Raw genomic sequence first — 14,109 nt, 5'->3', positions numbered from 1 at the left:
TGTAAGCATAATGGCAAAATTTAACACCTCTTTCAGAAACCACATATTTGGAGAATATACAGAGAATCTGAGGAACGCATAGGACATAATTGTGAATTTACATATGCCTGCACCCAAAAGACAACACAACAGAGGATACACATTCTCCTAAAGCATGCATGCAACACATTAGATATGTATAAAATTAACTGTATACTCTCAGTCACAAAAAGTCATAGTTATTCAAACCATATTATCTAATTACTATGTAATTTATTTAGAAATTAACTACTACCACTAGTAATTAAAATCCTATAGGTTAGAAAATCTGAAAAAAACAAAAGCTTAAACAATGAGTAAGTGAAAAAATACTTCACAAAGAGAATCATAAACTGTAATGGTTTTATCAACAAACTAAAATATGAAAAATTTGTGAGATATAGATAAAGCAGTACTTAGAAGTTATGAATAGTCTTATTAAATATATTTACTAAATTTAAATGAGCTAGCATTTAATCCAAGAAGCTAGATGAAGAAGTGAAAACAGTAAGAAAGTTGAAGCAATAGAATGGTAAAAGCAAAACACAAATTAATAACCTAGGAAAAAACATTAATGGAGATGATTTTTAAAATCTATTTCTTTGAAAGCTAATAAACTAGGCAAGCCTCTAGAAAGTTTGATCAAGGTAGATGTGTACACACATAAATGCATTATCATATAATGGAATACTAGACGGAGTGAACCAGGTCATCCATACAGAGGAATCACAAAACCTATGGTAAAAAGATAAAATTGCTGAATGATAAGAATTTCTGTAGTTTACTTATTCATTTAACAATGTTTTGTATGTTTATATATACAAATTGTGTGTGTGTGTGTGTATGCATGGGTATGTTGTGGATATTTATGTAATAAAGTCACCTCTAACATTTTCTTAAGAAGTGTAAAGCACGTGGTGAAATGTTAGCATTTTTAAATCTTTCAAGAAATTAAATTAATATATGTGTGCTTGGAGTTTCTTTTTACCCCCTTTACTCAATCCCATTCTTTCCTTCCACAGAGGTAATCACTATCCTGAAGACGGTGTTGTTTTGTTTTTTCTTTCCCAACTAGTTTTATATTTTTACATTTTGGAAAAACTCCCATTCTTACAAAGCAGTTTCGCTTTTTCCATTTTAGGAAATTACAACTTTCCTTTGACAGTTTGGTTTTCTAGTTGTTTCTTTTATTTGACAAAGGAATGATACCATTTTTTAAAGATTAAGCCAACTAAATTAATACTGACATTTAGGCCAAGGACCATAAGGAAGCCAATTTTTTCTTAGCACCAATTATGTTGTGGGTAAGTAAAACAAAACAAAACTGGAAAATAGAGTCACCATCCACTATAAATCTTCAGAGTATTACTGGCCCATTCGGCTTAAGCATAGAAAGAATTACAGAAAAATATAAAAGGCATCGTTCAGTGCTCTCTGAAAAGAAGTGGCTTCTTGTACTAATATATATTCCATTCACCAAATTCTTACATGTTGCTTTTGTGGAATAAACATTGAGTGATTATATATATATCCCACTTAATTTATCATGGTAATTAATCCCAACCATCCATGATATTAATTTGCTGATATTGGTAGCCTGTGAGTCGCTTTCTTTCTGGAATAAAATAGGAGAGTCATTCTAAGTACCTTTATTTTACTTCTGGAGATGTTTAACCTTAACTACATCACTAAGTGCAGATTGACTGATGACTACACACATCTTACTCCCAGGTACGGTAAAGGCCAATATCAGAATGTCTAATTGCCTTTTATTCATTCTAGATTAGGCAATTAAGTTCTTTTACAGTTTATCAGAGTTCCTAGGATCTTTTCCTCAAATTTAAGAAATAAATTGTTATTCTCAAGGAGACATTATGCTTGAGTCTCCTGAAGGAAATACTAACATTTATTAACCATTTTCCTAGGTCAGGAATCTCTTGAGTTGCCATTGACAAATAAGTTCAATTTCAGCTTTTCTTTACCTTCTGGTATTTCTAGCTCCTCTTCTTTTCAATTTTTTTTTTTTTTAATATCTTCCTTGGCTTAAAAACTCACAGATGCATTGCCCAGCCATGTTTTTTTGCCCCTTTTATTCTGGATTGTTGATATTTAGAAGAAATTTAATACAAAAATGCAATTATTCCCAAATGCATCACACCGATATCAGATTTTTTACATAATGAATAAAAATAATATATCCCAGAACTTGTGAATAAGGCTGTGAAGTCATATCTAAAAAAATTGGTCAAACTGATGATGTCTTATTGCCACCCATTGAAATTCCATATGTGCTGTATTCTACCTCTTCAGTTTTAAAACTTGCAGTTGCTACCAATGTGTATAAAATCTCTACACCCTTCGAAAATTGAACATATTCATTCATATTTTTTTGAGTAGAAATTTAGCCAGGCATTAAAAGTAATATAAAACTAACACAAGATACAGTTGTTTACCACAGGAATTTGGATTTGCTGAATAATGTATGAACACACTGGCATAATTCCCGACGGTGCAAAGCAGCATACGAGCCAATGTCTAGTAGGGGCAAGCGCTCATGTAAAGAACAATTAATTTGAGATCAGGAAGGCTTTGTGAAATTCTGGGAGTGGAGAACCCAGATGGCTACCTAGTTAGTGGGTGGAAACGTAGAGACCAAGGAGAGGTGAGGATTATAGTTAGAAAAGTGAGTGTGACTTATTCAGGGGCCAGTAACGTTTCTGACCTAGCTAAAGCAAAGGATCTACAATGGGAAAGAGTGAAGACAAAATTGATTACTAGAGCAGGTTGCATTGTGGAGGATCTAAAAAAGGACATTTTTTTCTGAAAAAAAAAAAAATTCAAAGATCTATTGATGGCTTCTTAGCAGGTGAGTGAAATGGTAAAATCTGTGAGTTAAGAAGAAATAAATTCAGAGCGATGTTTATTAATGTATGTTCCCAGGATCATTAATTAATGGGGTTACTCCAAAAGGGCCAAGCAATGTCAAATAAGTGTGGAAAAAACTGGAGCATTTGACTTCAAAAGGAAAATACAGAATTTCCCTAACCTATTTGACCAGGGAACCCTTTCTAGGAAAACTGTGCTTGGATCATATATTCTATATATATTGATACCAACCTCAATGTATACATTGACATATGTAATAAATGTCCAATTCTGTGTTTTTAAATAGCTCGCTTGGTGTCTAGTTTGATTCTCTGTTCCCAGATTGGTAGAAATTCAGGATCTCTTAATTTCCCCCAGGAGTGTGTCTATGTTCTGGAGTCTTCTAGTGCCAGGGAGTTAGAAGGCTATGAAATGGCGAGGTGGCACTTATCTGCTGCTTTGGGTCATTGATGTATACTAGCATCTGCTGAGATGTCCTCACTGTTCTCTGGTCCTGGGGAATTGGTCAGTACTACTGTTGTTGAGACATGTCTTTCAAACCTGGTGGCTCTCTGTAGTTCTTCCATACTATTCTGGAATTGATGGGAATACTTTTCTTACTGATCTGTTCCATGCTGAGGTATAAGAAACTCTATGTGGACCCACAGGGGCCCCGTCTTTCTTAGACAAGTCAATTAGCTATTCTGTGAGGCCTTCCTGCTTTCTTTTGGCTTCTATCCAGGAAAAGGGGCAGATGTCCCATGTACCTAATGATTTTGGGCTTTTCCCATGAGATTTCCACCTAAATCTTCTACTCTATGCCATGAGTAAGTTTTGTTTCCTAGAAAGCTAAATTTTTAAAACTCATAAGCAACAAAGGGCTCCCTTTTCCTCATATTCTCCTATAGCTTCTATTCCCTGAGGAAGTGATTTAGTTGTCCGTAAGACAGCTTAAGACCGGGACAAGGATAGAGGCAAAGAATACCTGAGGTAAAAAATCAGTTACTATTTCAAAGATACTTCCTACCACACTTTGAATGCCTTTTAGGAAATGCTGATTATAATCCACTGAGGATTAAAAGCCGATGAATAAAAGGATGTGTGTAGTAGTGGTGCTGCCTTGAGCTTTGATTATCATGTGTGGTCTTAATAAATAATGAATGCCTCCTTGTCTTGTAAATCACTGTCTTTGGCATGGTGCTTTGCACAGTCCTCTCCCACATTAACTCTTGAAAAGCCTTTCTTGCTTCTGGCAACTCTTCCTCCACCATATGCAGGACAGGCTAGCTCGTTGAAGACATGGGGACCAGCTGAGAGCCAACACCAATAAACAGACTCCTAGGTTAGCTCCAGATGAGCTGCCAGCTGACTGCAGGTGCTCAAGTGACCTCAGCTGAGACCAGAACTGCTCAGATGAGCCTCCACTGAAGTGTTGATATGAATCATAAACAAGTAAAATGGTTGTCTAACCCACTGAGTGATGGAATTACTTTTATTGCATCAGTATAAAAATATGCAATACACTACAATGCAACAAAGTACATAATATGAGATGGTAGGTATTGAAGACAGAGGAGATACTTTGTGGGAAGATTTCCTCAATATGGATAATATGAGATGAGGCAAAAGAAAAATTCTAATGGGATGAGCAAGTTCCTTGGAAGGGGCTCATTTTTCATTCATTGGAAAAACAGTTCATTTTATTTTCTATTTTATAGGAACTAAAGAAAACGGAAGAGTCAAGTGTCATTATGTAGATGGTACTCTTCAGTGACTTAGAAAACTGTAGACAAGTAGCTGGGTGGAACCATGCCAGATGGGGTCTTCGTATCATTCTGCCGTTGTGCCTTTTTGTAAATCACTCTCACTCTCACTGGCTTGGATTCAAGAGGTGGATTTCCTGACACTACTGAAATGAAAAATAAACAGTTGTCTTATATAAGCATATTCTCAGACATTACACTAGATTTATCTTAATTCCTGATGACATGTATTTTCCTAAAGATTTCCTCAAAGCAATGACAAAACCGTCATAAAACCAAGAAATGTCAAAAATATAGAGGGATTGATGAGATGTGTCTCCAAGTTCTGAATCGAAAGTCTATTATAAGGTGGACTGCTACGAGTTAGCTGTGATTAGCTAGGCTCAAATATACTAGCTCTAGTCTCAGGGGCACTTCTCCTAGTCCTATTAATGGCTTTTTTTTGAAATTTATTTTACATCCATCACCTTATTTAATCTTTACAACAATTCTAAGATTTAGACAATATTTTTATCCACAATTTTAGAGAGAAAGAACTGATGCCAGTTCTTTTCAACCCAGTTCAAAGGACACTGGAATCCTGTGGTGCCTCAAGAGCCCCTGAGCCAAAAGAGGAGGGAGGGGAAGAAAGGCCACTTGCTCTGGCTTCAACCAGAGCACATCTAATATACATAACTATACACATTGTGTTTAAAAATTAGATATTCTAAATTTCTAATTATATATTATATATATAACTAAACATATATGTATGATATGACATATATATATGGCACCCATTCAAATTTGGTTAGAGAAATTCCCAAACACTGTAGCATACCATGATGAGTCCTAATGCCCTTATGATCTACACTAGAAACTTCTTGAAGTTAGAGACCTCATCTTATCCTTTCTTTGGTCTCACAACAGTGTGGAACCTCCCTTGACCTGTGAGCCAGCCTTCGGAAGAAGGAGCCCATGGAAATCCTTGCCCTGGCGATGCTCTGGGCTCCAGAACAGCTCTGTCTAAGCATCTCCCATGACCCCTGGCAACCTTGCTGTCTGCTTCTCACTAAAGCCAATTAAATTACTCCCGGTACCTGCAGCCTTCTCGCTGTTACCACGACTCATTGAGTTCTCGCCAAAGAGGGAAGTGATGTCTTCTCCAAATATCCTGAGGCAATTTTCAATGAGAAATTGTACAAGAGAAATCTGTAACACAAAAAGACAAGAATGGGGTGCTCTTTTCCATAGGGCATAGTTATAAATCACATTTTCTATACAGACCTTGGATCTAAGAAAAAATGGGAAGGACTTCCCAGTAAAATTCAGACTTGATAAAAATACGTAGAAACCAGGGGCACCTGGGTGGCTCAGTCGGTAAAGCGTCTGCCTTCGGCTCAGGTCATGAAAGCAGGGTGCTGGGATCAGCCCTACATCACGCTCCCTGCTCAGCGGGAACCCTGCTTCTCCCTCTCCCACTCCCCCTGCTTGTGTTCCCTCTCTCGCTGTGTCTCTCTCAGTCAAGTAAATAAATAAAAGCTTAAGAAAAAACCAAAAAAACAAAAACACATAGAAACCAGAGTTCTCTCAGAAATAACTTAGAAAGAGTGATACTTTCCCGTGTACTTTGGGTATACATTTTAAAATACTGCTCATCCGTGGGCTAAAGTTATAATGCGTGGCCTAGGTTAAGAGCTAACATTTTGGGATCAGTGGTTACATCTTTAAGCCTAGGATAAATTTGGGGGCCCATCAGTTGAGCGTCTGACTCTTGATTTCGGCTCAGATCACAATCTCATGGTGGTGAGATCCAGCTCCACATGGAGCCAACTTTGGGCTCCGTGCTCAGCAGGGAATCGGCTTGGGCTTCTCCCTCTCCCTCTCCCTCTTCTTCTGCCCCTGCCCCTCTCACACTCTCTCTTTCCCTCTCTCAAATAAATACATATCAAAAAAATAAATAAAACTAGGATAATTTTCAAAGTAGCCTACCTTATTAAAGTTTATTTATTTTTTGCTTTTAAATTTTGTTTCCAGTTTTACTGAGCTGTAACTGATGTATACCATCTTATGAAACTTTATAAAGTATGAACGACAACTTAAGAAAACCATTTCTTAAATGAAGAAGTATCATAAAGTTGGGAAGCAGGGATTTTGGTGGTGTTGTGAGGGAAAACCCACACAGCTGGAGAGAAAACGTATCTGTCTGTCTAACTTCAGTCCCTTCTCACGCATTGCTTTGCCTCATGCTGGCTCTCTCTGGGTGAGCTTGGGGAAGACCTGTCATCTTATTAGGATATTCTGGAATCTCTTGCTAGTTTCCATATGACGTAGCAGAGGTGAAATAGTAGCCGAGTACTTTTCTAGATGAGCCACAATTGGCAGAGGAAGGCCAATGTGTTTGGAGGCATGGGGGCTCATATTGCCCAAGCCACCCAGGATGTGCCAGTGATGACCGGAGGAGCTGGCTGTTGTCGCCATTGTGTAGTGAGGAAACCATGGCTTTGCCCAAGGTTACGAGTCCCTCAGGGATTAGGCTGAGAGTTGAACCTTGACTGGTGAAGTTCCAAAGCCCAGGTTCTTTCCTATCGTATCACACGACTCTTCTCTCTCTCGTTTAGTCAGTCTAGTGTTTAGTCTCCTGGAGGGGGAAGAAGTGACTCGACTGCTCCGAGTTTCCCGTTTAACGACACCCCTTCCCAGACCCCGCCAGAGTAGGATAAAGAACTCTGCCACTCCACAGGGGCCTAATGAAAATGTGCACTTCACAAAGTTCCATCCGTCAGAGTTACTACTGCACTTGTCTGGTTCAAAGTAGGGATTCTACCCCCTGGGGGACAAAAATGAGAGCTCTCATTACCTTTCTTATCAAGTTGTCTTCCAATTCCAAGCTGCCGGAATCAGGTGGGTAAAGAACACTTGGGGCTATACAAACGGATAAATTATAAGCTGTCATCTGATTGGATGAGGAATGTAGCTCAATGTTGTATAGCACTCCAAAAAGGTATCGCAAGAGAACAACATTTGCTCTTGGCAGCTGGCCTAAAAGCCTAAGGTCAGAAAAACACACTTTTAAATTAGGCAAGTAATTCCACTTAAGAGGTTGGAAAAACAGAGACAGGGAACAGGATACATCCTTGTATATCTAGCACACAACCCGCTCTAGCAGAGTTCCAGGCATGAAGGTATACAAAATTGTTGCACTGAATTCAGTTCCTGAGCCAGATAACAACTTCTCTGCTTAGTTAAATGTTTCACAGACTTTTAAGGTCATAGCCCTGGAAGTCAATGCTCTAGCATCTGTCTTGGACCAGGGAATTTCGTCTACCAGTTTCATGGATCCAGAAGGGGTAAAATGGCCAAGGAGTCCACATTAATAAGATCAGGAGAAGAACAATAATAGCCCTAAAGCATGCCTCTATTCTGAAGCTGGACCCCATGGGTGTGAAGAATTGAAACTCTTTGGCGTTGGTCATGATTTTAGTAGGCAAAGCTGCAAAACGTAAGCCAATGTTTTCCTGATAGTATGTTGGGTGTATTTTGGAGATGTGACCAGAGTAGAGTAATTATGGCATCATTACCTCTGGGCTGCAGTTATCTTCTCCTCTTTGTTGCCTTGATCAATAACACTGAGCCATTTGTCATAGAGATCGGATAAAAATATACTTCCTTGGATATTTCTAAGAAAGTCCTTATGGAGATAAAAAAATATGTATATATATTATAGAAAATATTTATTGGAAATATTCCAGAGAAAATATGTAGTTAAAAAATTCAGTTCAGCCCCCACTTCCTTCACAGATACCCAAACTGGGACCCACACGGAGCTCGGCTTCGACTTTCCATTGACTTGCTCACGCAGGAGCAGGTGCTTGGATTTTCTCCCGCTAAAACTTAGAGGCATAAAAGCAGAGCTTAGCCTGTGGTGGAAATGAAGATAAAGCTCCCTTCTATCATCTGGAACTTATTTTGTGTGAGTGCTTTTTTTTTTGCAAAGTACCACAAACTGACAGGGTCTGGCTATAGACCATCCTAAATCCTATTAGCTTCCTGGACAGAAATACACATACCCATGTTGCTTGTTTTAGACAAGGTGCTAGCTCTTAATTCTAGCAAGAAAAGTCCTGAAACAATCAAAACACAAACAGGTGGGCTCTTGCACACATATTAGGAAAGAACTAGGTCTTCTCACTCGGGGTAGGTGTGCTCCCTGGAAGAAAGCTACTCTCACAATTGCTTCATTCTTCCTTTTCTTAACTGTCTAAAAGTCGAGAGTCTAATGGCAGACTCACTGTGGTCCTGAGGATAGATTCATTTCTAGTTTAGGACAATTGTCCAGTTAGTTTGCCATGATATTATCAAGGCCAAGGTTGCAGAGTCTGATTCTCCACCAAGATCCGTCAACTTCAGGAAGAGAAAACTTTAGAAATGTCTAAGCACCATACCCACAAGTGCACACCCTCTTCCTAGTTGGTGCTGATAACACAGAATCAGGAAGGAACCTCCTAACTCTTGCTAAAAAATCGATTCCATGTGTGCACCTTACAGAGGGCAACACTCATCTTGCTACCTAGTGTATCATCATTCTTCTCCTGTCTCCCAATGCCTACATGTATATTACTACTGGATATCACTATGGCCCCAGAGTAGGAGTGGTTACCTAAGTCATTTGCTATTTATCACATCTTCGAACATTAACGGGGGACAAGGGAAGACCAAATGTGACTGAGATTCAAAGACTGTACTCATTACTACATTAACATAGGGTTGTTCAGAGCTGTTAATTAGTGCCAAGGTGGATGGATTAAATTTTTTCCCTGCTCCATTTCTTTTGGAAACTTTGCCATCATTAGCAGGGTGGTGAGGATGTCTGTTTCGGTAAACAGTGTGTTTGTGTCAGTGCGTATTTTGAAATTTATTATCATGACTAGTAGTCATTTCAGTATTAGTATTTTGCATGGAGTCTTCAGGAGTGGAGGTGGGGAGGGCGGTGTGTAGTGAAAACAGAAAGTATTTCTAACACATGGGGCTTTTAACTCCTAAAGTAGCTTCCTTAAATTTTGATTTTGTCAAGCATTTTCAGCTTGTCAGGTTCTTAATCTGTTATGTCCATTACAGTTCTTGAGCAGTCATGATGAAGGACACCAATCATAGCTTCAGTTACTCACGTGTGGATAATGCTAGAACCTTCCCCTACCTTGAAGACGGATGCGACCACATGAACAGATTCGCTGTACGGGTTCACTTTGACCCCAGAATTTAGTTTTTTCTTTAGGACTCTGCAGGATTTTATATTGGCTGATTTGCGGAAGACGCCTTCTGTGAGTGGCCCTTTTTGATTAATAAAGGAAAGCATATCCTGTAGGAAGAAAAGAAAAGTATATGGCATCTCATATCCACAAACGCAGAGCACAAGCTTGCCTCCGTTTTGAAAGAGGAGGGGAATGTAATGGTACACTGTTTTTGAGCTGGAAGGACTAAAGTCAATTTAGATTGTTTTTTTTTTTCAGTGTCTCTCTATATACTTTCTACCGAAATATCTATTTTACAGTCATACACTGAAACATTTTAAACACTTCTTTTAATCAGATTTTCCTTTCCACTGAGTTTCCACTTTTAAATCAAACTTCTCTGCTTCAAAGCCTTTGGGGAATCACCATCTGTTTCCTACTTTAGCATTTCTTTCTCATTATTCCCTACATAGATGCTCTTCCCCAAGTATGGAAGTCTATTTAGGAAATACTCATTTCCCATTTGTTTATTTCTCTTTAAGTGACTGTATACTCCTTTCCTACTTGTTCTATTTCCTTCCCTCTTTTAAAGTCAGGCTCAGGAACTCTCTTCTCCTTCTCTGATTACCCTCCCTTCTCATGAGTCTTTCATTGTCTTTTGCTGTATCTTCATGTCCTCTCCCTGCTGTGTAGAATCTTAATAAGGGCTGGACTCAGGGAATCCAACGGATCTGAAGTCTATTATGCTACTTATCTATTGTGTGAGCTGGGGCACACGCATCCTGTACTGAGGCTTTTCTGATTCGTTTAGGCAGTGCGGAGGATGATAATCCTAGCTAGCCCCTAAATTTGCTGTGATGCATGGACCTGGGGTAGTAGCTAGCAGGTAACATGCTAGCTAAGGTGATATATTTCTTCATAGCTAGCGGAACGTTCCCTACATCCTGTACAGTACTTGCAGAGATACCGAATACTCAGTGAATGTACACACTGACAATTCACTACAGCAGTTTGAGATAACACCGGCCAAACTCTGTGGCTTTCATTTGACATACTCTGTTAGGATTAACAGATTCCTATTTGCCAGAGGATGAGTCTATGCTCGTGTCAGATGTTTGCAGTTGTTAGACTGAGTAGACTCTGCTGAAGGAGACTTGAGACTCATGTGAGGAGGAAGGCAATGAAGGGAGAGTGTGAAGATGAGGTGGACTCTCAGAGATTCACATACACAGAGTCCATTTTGACTCATCTGAACAGGCCTCCATGGGTCTTTGTGGAAACAAGACAGAAGTGGAATGGACAAGAATGTCTTTTCCTTTTGTATTTGCCTCATGAGTCTGCTGGACCTAAATCAGATTCTGTTCTTTGAAATAACAGTAACAGAGCTCCTCTTCCAAAGCCAGGGACTATGTAATGACGTCTCCATTTGGGGATAGATTTGGATGAGGACGCTTGGCCTTTCAGTTTCCGCTCCTCAGGAGGGCTATAGAAGACCAAAAGGAGATGACCTACCAGAATTGGAAAGGGCAGGTTGTCTTTATCACAGATATCCATGAGGGAAACTCCAAAGAGCTGTCCTGGCTTTGCGGAAGGTGGGGCTGTGCACTGGGTGAGCTGGCAAGTGCGGGAGCCCCACCAAAAGGCCCTGTCTCTGAAAAAATGGCTTTTCACAGTCTTCCGGCCGGAGTCTAAGAAGAAGAGAGAGTACTAGTAGTAGTAGTTGTTGTGTAATACGCTGAACCTTCTTTTTCCTTTTTTTTTTTTTTTTTTTATAGATTTTATTCATATTTTGACAGAGGGAGAGAGACAACGAGAGAGGGAACACAAGCAGGGGGAGGGGGAGAGGGAGAAGCAGGCTTCCCTCAGAGCAGGGAGCCCAACGCGGGGGTCGATTCCAGGACCCCCGGATCATGACCTGAGCTGAAGGCAGACGCTTAACAACTGAGCCACCCATGTGCTCCAGGCTCATCTTAATTCCTAATGACTTGTATTTTCCTATAGATTTCCTCAAAGCAATGTGGTAAGCATCATAAAACCAAGAAATGTCAGAAATATGGAGGGATTGATGATACGTGTCTCCAGGTTCTGAATCGAAAGTCTACCTTCTAAGGTGGACTGCTGCCAGGTAGCTGTGATTAGCTAGGCTCAAATCATACTACCTCTGGTGTCAGGAGCAGTTCTGCTACTCCTATTAATGGGTTTTTCTTGGATTACATCCATCATCTTATAGAGTGTTTACCACAATTCTAAGATTTAGACATTATTTTTATCTACATTTTAGAGATGAATAAACTGATGCTGAGCTGGAATAACTGGCCAAATATAATATACCTGGTAAATGGGGGCATAGGAATTTACACTCTGGAGAGGTTGTTTGACATCAAGTCAAGTCCTTTTTTCTCAATGATGCCAGTTCTTTTCAACCCGTTTCAAAGGGCACTGGATTCCTGTGGTGCCTCAAGAGCCCCTGAGCCGAAAGAGGAGGGAGGGGAAGAAAGGCCCCTTGCTCTGGCTTCAACCAGAGCACATCTTATATACATAAATATATATATTATGATTATATATTTATATAGAATAAGTATCTAATTATATATTATGTATATATAACTACATATATATGTATGATGTTATATATATATGTGTGTGTATATATATATATATAGAACCCATTTAGAATTTTGTTAGAAAAAATTCCCAAACACTGTAGCATACCATGAAGTGTCCTAATGCCCTTATGATCTACACTAGAAACTTCTTTAAGTCAGACATCTCATCTTGTCCTTTCTTTGGTCTCACAACAGTGTGGAACGTCCCCTGACCAGTGAGCCAGCCTTCGGAAGAAGGAGCACATGGAAATCCTTGCCCTGGCGATGCTCTGGGCTCCAGAACATCTCCCATGACCCCTGGCAACATTGCTGTCTGCTTCTCACTAAAGCCAATTAAATTACTCCCGGTACCTGCAGCCTTCTCGCTGTTACCACGACTCATTGAGTTCTCGCCCAAGAGGGAAGTGATGTCTTCTCCAAATATCCTGAGGCAATTTTCAATGAGAAATTGTACAAGACAAATCTGTAACACAAAAAGACAAGAATGGGGTGCTCTTATCCATAGGGCATAGTTAGAAATCACATTTTGTATACAGACCTTGGATCTAAGAAAAAATGGGAAGGACTTCTCAGAAAAATTCAGAGTTGATAAAAATACGTAGAAACCAGGGGCGCCTGGGTGGCTCAGTCGGTTAAGCGTCTGCGTTCGGCTCAGGTCATAATCCCAGGGTGCTGGGATCAGCCCTACATCGGGCTCCCTGCTCAGCGGGAAGCCTGCTTCTCCCTCTCCCACTCCCCCTGCTTGTGTTCCCTCTCTCGCTGTGACTCTCTCAGTCAAGTAAATAAATAAAAGTTTAAAAAAAACACAAAGAAACAGAAACACATAGAAACCAGAGTTCTCTCAGAAATAACTTAGAAGGAGTGATACTTTCCTGTGTACTTTGGGTACACATTTTAAAATACTGCCCATCCGTGGTCTAAAGTTATAATGCGTGGCCTAGTTTAAGAGCTAACATTTTGGGATCAGTGGTTATGTCTTTAAGCCTAGGATAAATTTCGGGGCCCCTCAGTTGGGCGTCGACTCTTGATTGTGGCGCAGATCACGATCTCATGGTGGTGCGAAGCAGCCCCACATGGAGCCAACTTTGGGCTCCGTGCTCAGCGGGGAATGGGCTTGGGCTTCTCCCTCTCCCTCTCCCTCTTCTTCTGCCCCTGCCCCGCTCACGCTCTCTCTTTCCCTCTCTCAAATAAATACATATCAAAAAATAAATTAAACAAGGATAATTTTCAAAGTAGCCTACCTTATTAAAGTTTACTTATTTTTTGCTTTTAAATTTTGTTTTCAGTTTTACTGAGCTGTAACTGATGTATACCATCTTATGAAACTTTATAAAGTATGAACGACAACTTAAGAAAACCATTTCTTAAATGAAGAAGTATCATAAAGTTGGGAAGCAGGGATTTTGGTGGGGTCGTGAGGGAAAACCCACACAGCAGGAGAGAAAACGTATCTGTCTGTCTAACTTCAGTCCCTTCTCACGCATTGCTTTGCCTCATGCTGGCTCTCTCTGGGTGAGCTTGGGGAAGACCTGTCATCTTATTAGGATATTCTGGAATCTCTTGCTAGTTTCCATATGACGGAGCAGAGGTGAAATAGTAGCCGAGTACTTTTCTAGATGAGCCACAATTGGCAGAGGAAGGCCAATG

At 39.9% G+C, this 14,109-nt stretch overlaps 1 protein-coding gene across 1 annotated transcript; it reads right to left on the bottom strand.

Annotated features, from left to right (window-relative positions):
• Positions 1–488: 488 nt before the first annotated feature.
• On the bottom strand, positions 489–12,944 carry LOC135363251 (rho GTPase-activating protein 20-like). Its single transcript, XM_064583885.1, has 7 exons — positions 12,814–12,944; positions 11,369–11,544; positions 9,823–9,984; positions 8,207–8,316; positions 7,486–7,675; positions 5,726–5,837; positions 489–4,792 (listed from the first exon to the last, which is right to left on the bottom strand). The coding sequence occupies exons 1-7, from the start codon at positions 12,842–12,844 to the stop codon at positions 4,659–4,661; spliced, it is 915 nt and encodes a 304-aa protein (XP_064439955.1). The 5' UTR covers positions 12,845–12,944; the 3' UTR covers positions 489–4,658.
• Positions 12,945–14,109: the final 1,165 nt, after the last annotated feature.

Source organism: Mirounga angustirostris, unplaced genomic scaffold (genome assembly GCF_029215605.1).
Source record: "Mirounga angustirostris isolate CCGP_5_RB_7025 unplaced genomic scaffold, mMirAng1.0.hap1 SCAF_81, whole genome shotgun sequence".
Classification (NCBI taxonomy): domain Eukaryota; kingdom Metazoa; phylum Chordata; class Mammalia; order Carnivora; family Phocidae; genus Mirounga; species Mirounga angustirostris.
This window is presented reverse-complemented; position numbering and strand designations above follow the sequence as displayed.

Excerpts from the sequence above, each read along its gene's own strand:
- LOC135363251 (XM_064583885.1), bottom strand. The coding sequence starts at position 12,844 with ATGAGTCGTGGTAACAGCGAGAAGGCTGCAG. Across the intron at positions 5,838-7,485 it reads AAGACAACTTGATAAGAAAG|ATTTCTCTTGTACAATTTCT; the intron begins GTAATGAGAGCT and ends TTTGTGTTACAG. Across the intron at positions 4,793-5,725 it reads TAACAGCGAGAAGGCTGCAG|TAGTGTCAGGAAATCCACCT; the intron begins GTACCGGGAGTA and ends TTTTCATTTCAG.